Source organism: Egretta garzetta, unplaced genomic scaffold, assembly GCF_000687185.1.
Source record: "Egretta garzetta isolate BGI_Z169 unplaced genomic scaffold, ASM68718v1 scaffold118, whole genome shotgun sequence".
Taxonomy (NCBI): Eukaryota; Metazoa; Chordata; class Aves; order Pelecaniformes; family Ardeidae; genus Egretta; species Egretta garzetta.
In genome coordinates this window covers 3,650,762-3,666,852 of record NW_009260484.1, presented here as the reverse complement: position 1 = coordinate 3,666,852, position 16,091 = coordinate 3,650,762, and the positions used below count along the sequence as shown (strand labels likewise).

Below are 16,091 nucleotides of genomic sequence, written 5' to 3'. Positions count from 1 at the left end.
AGTCCTAGAAGCTAAGAAGAAAAAGGCACAAAATCTGCATTACTGTCAAGAAGAGAAGTGCACTTAAAAAAAAATAAAATCTGAGGAATAGAAGAAAGAGGGATGAGCAGCAGAAGACATCTCTATCAGAAGGCACGCACTTACACGGCAGATCCTTTCCTCCTGACAGATCCACAGTATTTGCAAATGCTAAAATTCATTTTACCAAAGACAAAGCCAATTCACACCTTTCTTTCATCAGGGGTCTCACAGCAATTTTTAGCTAACATCATATGCCACTGAAAGAAAATTAAATGCTATTCAAGTGAACAAAAATAAAAGATGGGGAACTGACATAAAACCAGTGATGTAGACATTTACAGCAATCATAGGACTATTCTATAATTTTGATTTGCTATACAATGTTATTCCCTGCCCTGAAATTAAAGCTGGTCTTCAATGGAGAAGAACTGAATTCAGCCTGTATACTTAGCAAGCTGACAATGACAAGTAGGAAGTGTTGTTATTGCAGGAAGACGTGGGAAATCAGGTGCAACAAAAGGGAAAGTAACCTCTTCATGCCTTTTGGGTTTGATATACAGATTGCATCCTTTTCCTGGATTTTGGAGGATACAAACAAAGTTGTTCTACCTTCAATCACGAGTACACACAGATCTCAGAACCTGCTACTTTTGTGACAGCTGTTATAGAAATTTGTCGAGATACACACCTTCCAAAATAAGAAGCTGCACAATGCATTTACAATGCTACAATCTTGGCCTCAGACCACAACTTAACACATTCATGTTTTAATAAGAAAACATCACTGAACACAACAGTAGCTAGTGGTAGCAAAATGTCTCTACTCCCGACTCTTAATAAAAGCAAACTAAGAGGTGCAGGTAGGCCAAGATTTCTAGGCTCATCAATTAGAAGCCTGGAAAATTTTAATACAGACAACAGAAGCAGTAACGTTCATTCAGTTCAGTTACGTTCATGCAGCAGCATGTACCTAAGCCCTTGGCCGGCTGAGGATCGCCACGACCCTGAATGAGACGAACAGATCTGACATGTGGCAACTTGGCTCACTTTCCTGTTTCTTCAACAATAAATCTGGATGCTCTCTCAGTCGTATACGTTGCCACGAACAGAGAGATGCTAAGCAAGTAAGAGCCAAATCCTGCTCTCCATTACTCAGACTGAATCCAAGAAGAACCAACATAACTTTAAACCGTAGTACTTTCTCCAATGCCCCCCTTCATAAAATTAATTTTAGAAAGTCATAATCACTTCAAAAGCACAGTGATCATACAGTCATGTCTTCTCAACTAAGATGTGGTCGGTTCTCCAGCAGTGGGGGACAAAAGCCTTAATTAATGCTGCAGCTTGCTCGCTACAAGTTCAATGCTACATAACAGCCATGGGCTACGAACTCTGTATCTCAAGTACTCGGCAGATTTGCATCATCTTCAGCTCCCCCATTAAGACCCAAGCTCTCCAAAGAAATAGGTATTTTTAATTAATAAATATGAACTAGAATTCCAGTGTTAAATTTTCACAGGGTAAAAAAAAAAACACCACCACAAACCCACAAACAACCCCTTCCTTCACTCACACAGCGCATTCACTCATTGAAAACCTCAAATTCACCTCCTACTGTCCCCAGACCGTTACCCGTCCCTCACATATAAAAGAGGGAAGTGTCAAAAGGCAAATCAGTCTAGGCTCAAGGGAGCTCTTTGTTAAACCTTCTACCATTTAAAATCCTAGTAACGCTTTCAAATTTCCTGCTATATAAAGGTGCACCTTCTACTAAGTACCTAGGTTTGAAGTTACAAGAATTCTACATGTATTGAGGCAAAAATATTCCCCTGAATTCTAATAGACAGTAGAATACAAATCAGAAATATGCCAACTCTCAATAAATTCTAGCTTATTGAATTAAGTTTCAGTTCGAAGGAAAACAGGTAGCCTGAATGTAACAGACAGTAAGTTAGATACTGATACTAGAAATTATTTTTAAAATTTAAAGTACTTCAAGAGCTTTTTTTATGCAGCACTTCTCACCAGCTAGGTCCATGAAAAAAACAAATCAGTAAAACGAAAACATTCAAAACCCAAACAGGAGCTAACCATATCCCATGATGAGGGAAAGCAGGTAAGTACAAAGCAGTAACAAGAAACAGCCGATTCCTATTCCTGGAAGCACTTTCTTTATTCCAGAAGAGCTGGAATAAAGTGACTTTGAGAGTTTTTGACAGCCATCAATGAATACATTTGATTCAAGAACTTATGGGACATCAAAAGTTAGGAAGACAATTTATTACATACTATTTTCATCATATAAGTTCATTCTTCTACATTTTAAGATGTACAACAAAAATAAAAAAAAATTTTCTTCCACTTTTATTCTACAGTAGAAAGTTTAGAACTTTTGATTGCTTTCCATATAATGGAAAGCTATGGTAAATTCTCAGTCTTTTGGTGAAACAAACCTATCTTGACAGAAGATGCACTGATTTGTTGCTCAAGATACATTAGGAAGCACTTCATTGCTACTTATTTGGTAAAATAAAGAAGAGTTAAATTGTCTCTCTCAGGGACACTGTTTATCTTCAGTCACATGCTTTCAAAAATATCTAGGATTGTTCCGCTGCAGCCTGATCCTTGGCAGTTAGAACCAGCTCTGTAAGGGCTGAAAAGCTTTTTATGCTGCTTGTTTCCAGTCCCATCTTTCGTATCTAAAAAGACACAGAAGAAACATTAATTTTCTTTAAAACATCAAATGCTCACTCATTATTCTACTTAAAACATTTCGCAAAACCCACGTTTTGTCCTGTATCAACGTGCGGCAAAAAAACCCACCCCTGCATATAGTGCACACTATAAAAAAAAAAATTGCATCCAACTTTGCTCAGTTAAGCCTTTCCATTTAATGTAGCGTCTTGCAGGAAAATATTTAACCATCTTCTAGGCAACTTGTAACTAAAGCCAGTTGGAAGTTTTCCAATGAAACAGTCAGAAAGAGAAACTTGGCTGTAAGTTTGTTTTTAATGCATTGATTTCAACTGAAATTTTTTCAAACCCCAAATGAGGCTTCTGGGCAAAGCTTGAAAGATAAACATGAATACATCCAAGAACAGCCAACAGCATGATGATGAAAGCATTTCAATAGGCTGCAAGAGCCTATGGTTCTAGCCTCAAACTTCCTGGGGGATGAAAACAACTCTACAAATAGAGAGGTTGCTACGAGTCATTTCTTACCCAGGAAATCTATCGCTCTGATGATTAGAAAAATACGGCCATGAGAAAACTAAGATTGCACTGAAAAAGAAAAATCTGGTTCTAAATAAAACCATAATGAAATGATTGTGAAAAAGAGTTTGCCACTGGAACTCTTTGTAATGTACCAAAATGGCTCCTAAATGATTATGAAGAATCTATCTCAGTTCGGCTTAAATTCACACCGCAGTGATGTTAGTGCACTTAATAGGAATAAAAGAAGAAAGGGCCAACCACAGCCAAATAGTAGTTGTTAGTAAGATTCTCATGCTTGCACCCAAATCTTCTTCCTTTATGGTAAGTCTCAAATATGAGAAAAGCATCTGCTCTCACACAGGCAGACTTTATCTACCTGTTATAATGCATCAACAGCACTGGCTCATAAACAAGACTGATGACAACTGCTTGGCAAGTAATGATACGGACTTGGAAGTTTGTTTATTTCTATATATAATTTTCAGAAATAAATGAGTACAAAACAGTATGCTTATACAATTTGATGTAGCTACTGCACACATTTTCTGGAATATTTTCTTCTTTTATTTGTTTTGTTATTTAAGGTTTCATATTTGGCACCGAAAGGAACTTACAGTTACACAGCAGAACAAATAAGGCTAACCCTTTCAAAGCTCTTGCAAACACACCCTTGACTATGCAGTAAGTCAAGGCTGGAAATACCCAGAGAGAAGCTAAACAAAAGCAGGGCCATAAAGATGTTTCCATCAGAGCTAAGGAAGGTCCCTGCCCTCTGATCTGTCCAGTGTTTCTTCTTTGTGCCTGTGGTACTTGGATTTTGAATAGTAAGAAATGAAAGTTTTGCATTTATATTAGAAAGGACAGGAAAGCATGCATTGCTCAAGTGGTACCTACAATCACCAAGGTCTCAAGTCACCTCCATTACACAGATGTAAAAAACAAAAGCAAAAACCCCCCAAACCAAAACCACAGTGACAAAGCTTTTGAGACCAAAAAAATAAGTCAAGCTTCCCCTTCCTTGTCTACCTCGCTTCCTTCAAAATCCAGTAATAGTAGTAAACAAACTTGTTTCGCGTAACTTACTTGTTCTGCAAAATACTCAACGTCTAGGGCCAGCTGCAGTCGGATTTTGTTATCATCACTCATGCCCCCATTTGTACCAACAGGGTTTGAAGTTACAGTTCTTCTGGCTTGCTTCAACCTTTTTAGGCTCTCTTCCATTTTCTTAACAGAACTTAGCACATCAGATACAGTTTCATAATACCTAAATTAAGGACAATTAATGAGAAAGAAAAAAATTACACTTTTACAGAAAAGCCTACTCCACACACATCAGTACCTCACTGACCTTGAGAAAAATTATGAACAATGCTGGGAGGAATGGTTTTCCTTGCAAGGAAGCTACTTATGTTTCCATCACTATCAATTAATCAGTATTTCTACCATGAGTTCTAGAGGTCAGTCTGAAGATTGCCATTCTGTGTTGACGCCTCCTTCTCATCTCAACATTTTTGACCTCTTCAAGATGTTTGAACTCAATAGAGACCAAGGAATGTGATTGCTCAATTTCAAACAGTCTGAATCAGCCTCTATATACAACCAGTAGAGTGCTAAATAAAATTCCTTCTACAAGCAGGACAAGAATAACAGCCTGACAAACCAAAACCAAATACATTGTTTTAGACAAGTTCTAGAAGTGCAGGTGTGTATGAGAGCATGCAAGTGCACACCATCAGAAATGTCTATTTCTAGAATGAAGAAACTGATCTAAATAGTACTCTCAGGAAGCCGGCAGGAAAAGTCAGAAGAATGCTAATGCCAAGTTAGAAATGGCATAAGACAGAATAAAACATTGCTTCCCACATACTGGGATCCACATCAAAGAAAGCATAGAATCAAACAGGGTAAACAAATCAACTAATCAACAACATTTCAAAAAGCATTATGGGCTGAAATCCCATGCCTAAATGGGAAGGGCAGAACTTTATATAAATTAACTAACAGATGACCAGGACAGTGAGTTGTTAAGAACAGCTAAGAGGAGAAAATAGAGCAACAATAGGAAATTAGAGGATCCATAAGAGAAGTGACCAGATTAAGCTATGTTCTATAAATTGCTAAAATCTGTAACTTTCAAAGAGCTTCTCTATGACAGTGATCAAGCTATTACTGTAAGAATTAAGAAAGATGAAAGAAACTTCTTGATGCTTACTTTTAAACAGGGAGGCAACAGAAAGCAGGCAGGCTTTTTAAAGAGATAATTAGATAGGAACAGCTCAAGAAAAAGTGCTTGCCAGTGCCATGGAAACTGTTTCAAGATACCATTCTACAAAAAGTAACATTATACCAGTAAAAGTCAACCATGCTCTCTTTTCGTATCTTGGTATTTCCCAGTCCCCCTACCATTGTGTTTAACCTAGGACTTAAGTCGGTTTTGGTAACACTGACACAGATGGTGAGAAACTGCTTTTTTGGAGGAAAAAAAAGCTCTGGATGGATTCAAGGAACTATAGAACAGCTACTCGCTTTGTGTGATGTCACCAGATTTACTGAAGCTTTAAAAGCAAGGCTCAGTAGACACAGAGACATGGACAGACGGGCAAGGATTCAAAGATATTTTAGCTCTATAAGCATGTGACTTGACATTCCAGAAATCTTTGGAGTCCTTCAGCCACGTTACGTAAACAAACACGACTACTATGGGTTAAGAGTAAGCTTCTTTTTACAGACTAATAACTGGTTGAAAGAAGAGACACCATGCTTGAATAAGCAGGTTTTGTGCAAAATGGAAGTGAGCAGTGGAATCCAGACCAATCTGTGCTTAGTGCTGTCCAAAATACTTCAGAATAATTTAAAGGACAGTTAGTGAACATTTGAGTGTCAGAACTCTTATAATTTAAAGTTTATTCTGGATAACCAAAAAAAAAAAAAAGACTGCAAAATGCTGCAGATGCATTAAACACTAATAAGTACCTGAGAGGTGCCAGAACTGGAGCAGCAGGGAGGGATAAGGAGGTAAATGGCAGGAAAGAACTCACATTCTGACTACAATTTAAAGCCTCAGTATTATGTGACTAATTCTCAAAAACCATCAATCCAATGCTCAGCAGCAGTCAACAGACAAGGCAATATGCTAAGAATTATTAGGAAAACCATGTAAGGACAGACAGAAATCACCAGCATCACACTTTAACCTGGACAGACTCTTCTGCTTATACCACCTATGACCAGAAAGGACAAAGAAAACCAGCAAACAGCAGCTATGAAGATGGGAACAGGAAACATCAAAATAGGCTAAAGGGACTCTTTAGTCTGAAGCAAGATTAGAGATCTAGAAAATTACAGCCGACACAAGGAATAAATTGTCCATAATGCAAGAAGTAGGGTGTATCCAATGAAATTATCTCGCAGAACTTCCAAACAAAAGCAAGTACTGCTTTCTCATGTCATATATTTAACTTGTTGAACTCACAGAATGCAACATCCCACAGCAGTGTGAATTTAGAATACAACTAGACAAACAGACAGAAATGAAATCCATTAAGGAACTTAATGCAGATGGATATTCATGCTCAAGAAGTCCTCAAGATGCTAACTAGGAAACAGAAGATCAATTTTTAGACTAGATATAAGGAAGAAATTCTTTACAATGAGGGTGGTGAAACACTGGAACAGGTTGCCCAGAGAGGTAGTGGAGGCCCCATCCCTGGAAGCATTCAAGGCCAGGGGCTCTGAGCAACCTGATCTAGTTAGCGGTGTCCCTGCTCCTGCAGGGGGGTTGGGCTAGATGACCTCTCAGGGTCTCTTCCAACCCAAAACATTCTATGACTCTATGATTCTATAAATTAAAGAAAGCATTGCTTTAAGACTGCCCTACTAAACTGTGAACTGAATAAAAATATCCTGCCAAATGTGTATATTCTTGTTTTCTTACAGCTGTATTAATTGGTAGTGTTTTGGTTTCTTCCTGTGCCCATTCAATGGAGACTGGAATTTTTAATTAATGCAAAGAACATTCTGTATGGTTCTCTTACTTCTGTGTGCTTTCAGAGAGGGCACCTTCCAACCACTGATGAATCATGGGCTGCTTCAATATGTCTTTGTATTCATTCTGCAGTCGGTAGAAGGGCTTAAGAGCACTGTCAACATAAGGTGAAGCTTTAGTTGGCACCTCCTGGTAGATGACAGAGAAACAAGGTGAGGAAAAAAGAACCAGTAATTTACTTACTGAAAGCATCAACACCAAATTATAGCACATATATAAAATGCTAAGGATGCACCTAAGCAAATAGATACATACTCCATTCGCGAGGTATCAATGAAAACATCATCATACATAGGAAAGAAATAATCACAAAATCATTTAGTAGTGTTATACCATGTGATATAATATAGAACAGGGTTCAAAATGACCAAAGGTTTTTGAGAGATACCACTCCTGTTACCAGGGCGTGATCCTGAATGCACTTCCTGCTCACACTGATTTCAAAGAAAGCTGAGCAGACTCTGTGACCACAACAGCCTATTATATCTTTTTAAAAAGACCTACTATTTAGTACTATACTTCACTAAACTGAAGACATTATTCCTTCTGTTCTTATACCATGCTGCTCCCTCAGTATATTTTCCAGAAGAATGCTTTTGGGATAACTAATATCCCCTCAATATCTTCTGCTCAGCTAGTTTTGGTTGCAGAATGCTTCATGTCTCTGGGGATGATCCACACAATGCTTGGGTAAACCTCATGCATTGCAGAGCAACAGAACATATCCAGGGTACACAAAGCCCCCAACACCAGAAATACCTCATTAACCTCTTAAGAGTTCCAAATCTTAGAACTTGGCCAAGCCAAAGAGTCTTTGTGCATCTTATTCCTGCAAAGACTACCCTCATGCCAAATTCTGAATTCTGCTGAAAAATCAAAGTATTAGAACGTAGTAAAAATAAAGCTGCCAGAACTTAACATGACTGTAATAATGTACCTTCTCCACTCAAGTTGTGTTGCTCCTATTTAACAGTTCAGGCTTCGCACCACATAAAGCCAGTTAGACTGATGACCAAGAGAGCAATGCAGTCACACTCATGGAGTACAGAGCTCAAACTAGCAACTCAACTGAACATGGATAGGTCCTTATGTCTTTGTTTTGGCACAGTTAACCCACCACCTGCTTAAACATCCCATGAACAATAGAGAGATGATGGCAGTCCACTAAACCACTATGCAGAGTTTGCTTTCAGATAACTGAGCTAAACAGTGTAGGGTTGTCAGGTTTTTAACCCTCCTTTGACTTACACACTTTGTTCTACTCTTTCTTTAAGTAAAAATATTCTCTGTTAAAGACAGAACAACCTAGTCACTACATAGATGAATTTATTAGCCTTGAGGTTGTTTCTTCTTTACAAATACAATTTCTGATTAAGTATGTCTTTAAAACAAAGATAGTGAGAAACCCTAGTAATAAACTGAAGTAATAAACTACTCCCTTAGGAACAACTTTTTCTTCCAGCTTACCCTAAATGTTTACCACCCAAAGGAAATTTAATATCCTTGAAATAAGTAGACTTAACAGCTGTAATTTTTTCCATTTAGCCACTGAAAAAAGTACAGCACTGCTAGTGGCAGTGCCCACCCCAAAAACAAAAAGGAAGGGAGAGCAAGGGGAGAGGGATAAATGGGAAAGAACTGTGCCCTTGCCCATTTCAGCCTGCCTTTGGTGTTCCAGTTAGGCAAGGATGTAGTAGTCTGTGGTTCCTGTTACTCAAATTTTTCTCTATTGCCTGAATGATACCAAGCTAACTACCAACACAACTGTGCAGACAGATTGGCAAAGGCAAGTCACAGTAATAGAACAAGCCAAGATCAGACAATCTGTTTTCGTACTGTATTTCACCACTACTTTTTATTAGTGTCTCAACAGATTACTCCTTTTAGCCATTCTCATCTTGTTCCTTCTGTGCAAGATACTTTTTGAATCAAATCCAAGCAGCTAGCTCACTGGGAAGAAGTTTCTTGACACATCAGGCAGAAGTGTCATCCTCCCAAATGAAGCCTGCCACTCAACAGCACTGCATCTTATGGTATATGCTATGACACGAGAGAAACACATTTATTCTTGCTAACCCTTTTTCTTTTGCACATCAACAGTTCTACTCCTTGCCCTTCCTTCTATCTCACACCTGTGCCCTCATCATTGTTACCCTACCTAAAATTTTGAAAATACCATTTTTTTTCCTTTGCAATGAGGTAAACAGTAAATCACTAAATTATCTCCAAGTATCTAATAGGTATCTTGACTGTCAAACAGATATGGACAGGTCTGAAGAATTCATAAATGCACTGCCTGGTTAACATTCTTAGCAGAGGCCTTTCTGAGATTTATTTTTTCATCTGCCACCAGCACTGACCTTATTAGTTCTCCTATATAACCTCGGAACTTCCAGTGCGCTCTTCAGGTAAGCGAAGGAGGATTCGCTGAGATCCTGGATAATCCTGTTATTCAAGGTAGGCACGCAGGCTGATAAAGAGGTCTTTGAGTCTTCCAAGGCTCCTATTGAAATAAAAATGCTAAAGTTTAAACTGAGCTACCCTGCCCAATCACAACATAAATTATGTGACATGCCCCCTCCATCATCCCAATCTCACTCACTATCTTAAATGGCTGCTGGTGTCAAATACAGGATGCTTACTAAATAAATACACACCAACCATTTATAAAACATTACCAGTAACATCAACCACTCCTCATCTGGAAAAACAGATGGAGGGAATGGAAGGAAAAAAGGGATGAAGTAACAGTCTCCAAGTTCACATTTTTTTCAGTATTACCAATGTAGCAAGGGGCTACATAATCAAAAGGCTCTGACCTACCAAGGAAACTGTGGTTGTGAAACTCCTTATCACAGTACCTAAATTGCCTATGGAGTGACTGGAACATGCTCAACAAAAAGCTGTGACTGAAAACACACCATCTACTGAGGGGGGGATGTGCACAAGCTCCTACCGGTCTTACGGACTTGGACATCTACCAATAACTCTGATTTAGAGATTGAAGGGGAATTCACAGTGCAGAACTTACGCCTATGCTTGAAGACAGGGACTAGGTTCACTCACCCAGCTACATGCCTGGCTTTAATACCTACATTAAAATCAGACCCTGTGTTTCACATAAAGAATGATCAGATAAAAAACAAAACAAAACAAAACAAAAAAACCCCAGCAAAAACAGAAAAAAAAAAAAAAAAGAAGCTAAAATACTGAATTGCTTCTGTCATCTGAAGTTAAGGTATTTTGATAACTCTCATCCTTATTTGATTCATCAGGCCAGCGAAAAATGTTTTTAGAGAAGTATTTTAGTTTCAGCTGGATAATGGAAAGCCTCTCCTTACTTCTTCCCCATTTCCTTTACAAGTAGAAGTTTAAAGATATGATATGAATCTTCTAAGGTCCCTCACTTCCTGGAGAAGCACCCTAATTACTGGACAATGACAACTTACTTCACTTCCCTTCCCCCCCCCCCAAAAAAGCAAAGCAGTTCAGACTCAGACTCACTCAATTTTAATCAAATGTTTTCTAGACTCAACACATCTATTCAATTTCTATTTAACAAACTAAAGCAAGTTTCATTAAGTAATAAAAACATTAGTATTATCACAATTTTCATTGTAAATGTGTGTAAAAGCTGATTTTGTTTGGTTGGCAGAGGGGATTTGGCAGAAAGGGGACAGAGACTGAATTCAGCCTCTCAGCTTTACCTGCAATACAAGATATATTCTTGAAGCCAATCATTTCAAGTTTTGGTTTAATCATTTCTAAGATGTCAGGAATCTGAATTAAAAAAACCCAAAAGAGATACGGTTATGTTATAAACAGATTTTAACTACTTTTGCTACATTCTGTATGTTTACAGTGCATCAAAATACACCTTGAATCTTTTCTGTATTTTTTTTACAGCACTTATGGGAAACCAGTACTAGAAGAATACAATATTCACGGGAATTAAGGCCTATGCCCCAAATCCCCTACGTTACTGTTGTCCTCAGAGGAAATAATTTAGAATTAAGAAAATATTATCAACCCAGATGTAACTTGCAACTTCATGAATTACAAAAATTTCAGTCTTATTGACCCAAAAGACACAGAAGTAATCCCTACTCGACAAAAATTAATACCATACATCTCTTTTCAAGATTCTAGGTCATTAATAATCATGATGATAAAACCTTTTTCAACCTCAAAGACCAAACCCAGTAAACATTTAAAAGAAAACATAATATTAAAGCTGAGTATTGCACCATCCAAGCTGCAACAGAGATTTTACTAGCAAAGGTAAGACCCTGGCACAGTGATGTTTTGCACCAAAAATGAGCAGAAACATATCATTTTAGGGGTTAAGGCCAGCATCTACTGATAAAGAGAGTTTAAATACCTGAAGTGGTTCCTCTATAATCTGCCATTCCAAATAAGCACAGAGTAGGCTGTTTATTTCAGGTGATATTTTTCTATATCAGAAGACTCCAATTTTAGCATTTAAGATTAAAGAATAGCTTTATGGTACATTATTTTAAACAACTGTATGTCCTTAACAAGATGTCAAACGATATTGGCACGTAGATCAATGAAGACTCTTTTGGAAGTAAAGTCACAAGCACAAACCTGATCCTGGAGTCTCTCCAGATCTGCAGCAACATACACCAACTGAGCACTAGATATAGAAGGCAACGGCTGACTTTCCGGAGAAGACCCGTTCCCTTGGTCCTCACTAGGGTTGAGGTTCACAGAAGATTCCTTTCTACCAACTGGCACAGATTTTTTGCTTTCCTTCATATTCTCACTGGAAATGGGCCTTACGGAAACCTGAAACATCAAATTGAGACGTGAACCCTAGTAACATTGAAGGCAGATAAAGTTGGACAAACAGAAACAGTATATAAAGGATTTGTAAGTTCTCAGCATTAGAATGCCACATGTAAAAAGGATATTAGCATTCCTAAATTACATTAAAAAAATGTATTTTTAAAACAGTTTTTGGTGCACTAAGGAGTTGGATGATATGGAATGAATTTGTCACTATAGTAGAGGGCAGTCCAGTCCTAAGGCAATTTTCACCTGTGTGGTGTTCAAATTAACTACTACACTGGAGGAATGTGCAATACCAAAAATTTGATCATTATTTGCTTTGCAGAAATACAGTTTATTTTCACATGCTGGAATACATTACCATAATGACTTGCTGCTATCAAACAACCCCCTTTTCCCACCTCCTCAAGCCCTCTGCTGTCAGGCATGTGCTTCACTTAACTACTGTGTTTTAACTCTGGTATTTAGCAGTACATTTCATAAGCCAATTTAGCTGAGAGAACTGAGTCACTGAATCTTAAGAAAAGAATAATGGGAGATACTACTGCTGTCTTAAACTACCTAAGGGGCATGTATAAAGAAGATGGAATCAGACTTTTTCCTTGATGTACAGTGACAGAGTAAGAGGCAACAAACATGGACTGTAGCAAGGGAAATTCTGATCAAGTATGAGGAAAAAGCGGTCAGGCATTGGACCAGGGTTCCTAGGGAGGCGTGAAATCGCCATCTTTGGATACACTCAAAATTCAACTTGAAAAGGCTCTGCACAACCTTATCTAAGCTTGCCCTGTTTTGAGCAGGAACTGGGACCAGACGACCTCTAGAAGTCCCTTTAAATCCCAATTATTCTATCATGCTGTCTTTCTATGACACAAGAAACAGGGGGAAGCACGTATGGCTGGGAGCAGAGTGGAAGAGTGAAGTACTACCTCTCCTGCTCAGAAACAGGGAATCATTGATGTTGAGTCAGTTGCCCATGAAAATTCCATGTTTATAGTCTCAACACTGAACGATTGATCCAGATTAACTTACCACCCCCCCCCCTTATTTTTTTTCCTATGAACTGGTTGAAAGTGTTCTTGTTAGAGAATGTTAAGTTCAGAAAAAAAGCAGTTAAAAAGAGGTCACATACTTTTTTTTCAGAAGGTCTCTTATGGATGGACATACACAATCACCAAAACCATAAGCATGCTGGTTCTCTTACCTCACCAATGAACACAGAGTAGCGTGCCAAAATTTGCAGACTAAGTTTCCACAGACGGTGTGCTAGTAATGGTAAAAACATTTGATCTGACCAACACTTCAGAAGACTCATCCAGACCATGTGAGTGGCCAAAAGACAGTATGAGCTACCAGCTAGAAACAATCAGACAACAAAGGTCAAGTTCCTAAGTACGTTTTTCAAAGATCATCAGTGTAACTGCATTACCTGAGATCAAATAAAAGTAAAAAAAAAAACCCCAAACACAAAGAGTCACAACCACAAAGATAGCAAAGAGGATGTATTAAGCATTGTCTGAAACAAACTCTTAAAATATTAGCTCCTCACTGCTTTAGATTTCAAATTCCATTAAGTCTCACTGTAGCTGTGCAGGCAAAAGCAACAAATGAGAATTTGCCTGCAACAAAGGCAGGAAGAGCTTGGCCAAACAATCCACTTCAGGAGGTAACATTTCCAGGATAATTTTTGGCTGTCTTATGAAGAAGTTATATTAAACATGCTTGCCAGCCACGACAGTAATACTCCCTTAGCACTAAACTACTGCTCCTGTCACAGTAATATCTATCTGCTAGAAATATTTATTTAAATCACAGTAGGAATATCTGTATTTAAACCAAGTACTTCTAAAGCAGTTCATGTACTAACATTTTATAGCATACAATTAGAGAGCTAAGGAATGTGTCTGCAAGTTCCAGGCAAACACCTTGAAGTGGTAGGATTTATGTATTTCATCTCCATTAGGATTTTTTTCTCCTTGCTTGCTTCAGAGAGCATGTGTGTGTATATATATATATATATATACATACACGCACACACAATGTATTTCATCTCCATTAGGATTTTTTTCTCCTTGCTTGCTTCAGAGAGCATGTGTGTGTACATATATATACACACACACCCCTAAGAAGGCTCTTAGTTGCCTTCTTCATGAATATTTACTCTGTTAACTGAAATAAGTTTTTTTTATTACAATATACTTCTAATGAATATACAGGTTTTCCCTTCCACTCTAATCCTTCTTGTGCATAACTCCTCATCTGCTCATAAATCAATGTATGTTTGTATGTTTTTGGAGCAGACACCAAAACAACAACTCCTCATCTGCTCATAAATCAATGTATGTTTTTGGAGCAGACACCAAAACAATAAGCCATAGCAAGCCTAAATGCTGCCAATAGATAGATGGTTTTGCCTCTATATAGCCTTACAACAATTAAGAAAAATATGCCCCAGTAACACATAGCCTTTTGGTTGTCACTTACAGGATGCCAAATGATAATTTAGTTCCTTCTTGCACTGAGGAGATAGTTCCACAAATATGTTAATGACTGCTGCCAAAAGGGGTGTTTTTAGTAAGTGAAGTGAACACGGAACAGTACTCTCATACTGCCTTCTCTATAAAAATGTATTATACTGTTCGATCAGTTCATCAGAAAACAGAAAGCTTGTGAACCCGCAGGATGCATGTTACTAATACTCAATAGACAGACAGTAACCACTGCTATTTTTACCACCGATTTCTTTGCAACAGAGAAATTATTTTTTGCAATAGAATTTTACCTGGTGCTTCCTCTAGTGTATCTGAAAGTGCTTCTTCTAAGGCTCCTGCTATTTCTCTGAATCTGAGACACAAAAGTTTTGAATATTACAATTCAGCAGTTGCTTAAATTCATGCCTAAACATTTTTTCAATGTACATTTCAATATTATTTCAATGTGCTATCAATGCACATACACAAATTTTATACGTGGGGGTATTTTTCCCCAACATGAATTGGGATATAAACCAGACCAACATTCAAACACTTGAAAGAGAACCGTTGACATTTTACAGGCAGATACAAAGCTTATACTTAGGGAAATTATTAAAGTCACGGTTGCAAACATTATCAAAATGATAGCTCACAGAGTGTAAGTCCTCAGCTTTTTGAGGAGTGAAATTTTTTGTTACTGTTTTTAAAGTAAAAGTGAACACACTCTCATACTCGCTTTAGCTGACCTTCAGATATGTCATGTGACACTGGAGCCTTCAGCTTTCTACATGTTTGTTAATGAACTGTGGCATAAGGTTCTGCAAACAATTCCGTACCTGATAAAAATCAATAGTTCCTCACAGGATGCCTTGACCCCCTTTTTAAAAAAAATTCACCCTTCAAAAAAGTAAAAAAAACTACCACCTCCCCAGTTTTTTTGGTATAACAGCAAAGTTAATACTAAAACATCGGACACTTTCCCATATTTAAAGTATACTGGATAAACAACATAGCTTTTCCCTCATCTAAAAATTGTCAAGCAAGAGCTGAAAATTCTTCTTTAACCAGGTTTTCCCTCTAAATGCTGAAACAAAGCTATCATTTTAAGCTCCCTATACAAAGTTCTGTCATCAATGGTTTCCCCTTTCTTACTTTTATGTGCATCATAGTAACTCTGTAAGCCTTTCTATCAAACTTACTAATTATAAACTTTTAGGGCTCCTCTTAAAGCCTCTTAACTGTCCTTTCCAGAGCAGAACAGGGGACCACCTAGCTTTTCTTGTTCAAACTCCTAATAGACTAGATGCGTGGTTAGCAACTACTCATACTTCAGAAATATTTGTGAAATGGCTTCAAAACCTCACTCCTGCCTATGCACCACTTCCACTGACAGAGCAGTGTCTTTAAGTCTTGTGGTGAAAACGACTGGAGTATGGAATCGTATTTTTAACAATTAAATGTTTTTTGCTGAATGTTTCTTACATAAGAAAATAATTTCCCCGATGTGGGGTTCACTACTGTTC

At 37.8% G+C, this 16,091-nt stretch overlaps 1 protein-coding gene across 1 annotated transcript in view; it reads right to left on the bottom strand.

Moving 5' to 3' along the window:
- Window positions 1-2,377: 2,377 nt before the first annotated feature.
- COG2 (component of oligomeric golgi complex 2) overlaps window positions 2,378-16,091 on the bottom strand; it is a 31,399-nt gene continuing 17,685 nt past the window's right edge. Inside the window, exons 11-18 of the mRNA XM_009644185.2 lie at window positions 14,877-14,938; window positions 13,299-13,450; window positions 11,891-12,091; window positions 10,990-11,062; window positions 9,643-9,785; window positions 7,272-7,411; window positions 4,321-4,501; window positions 2,378-2,720 (exon numbers count right to left, since the gene is read on the bottom strand). Of these exons, the coding sequence (XP_009642480.1) occupies window positions 2,619-2,720; window positions 4,321-4,501; window positions 7,272-7,411; window positions 9,643-9,785; window positions 10,990-11,062; window positions 11,891-12,091; window positions 13,299-13,450; window positions 14,877-14,938 (1,054 nt within the window). The 3' untranslated portion in view covers window positions 2,378-2,618. The remainder of the gene's footprint in view (window positions 2,721-4,320; window positions 4,502-7,271; window positions 7,412-9,642; window positions 9,786-10,989; window positions 11,063-11,890; window positions 12,092-13,298; window positions 13,451-14,876; window positions 14,939-16,091) is intronic.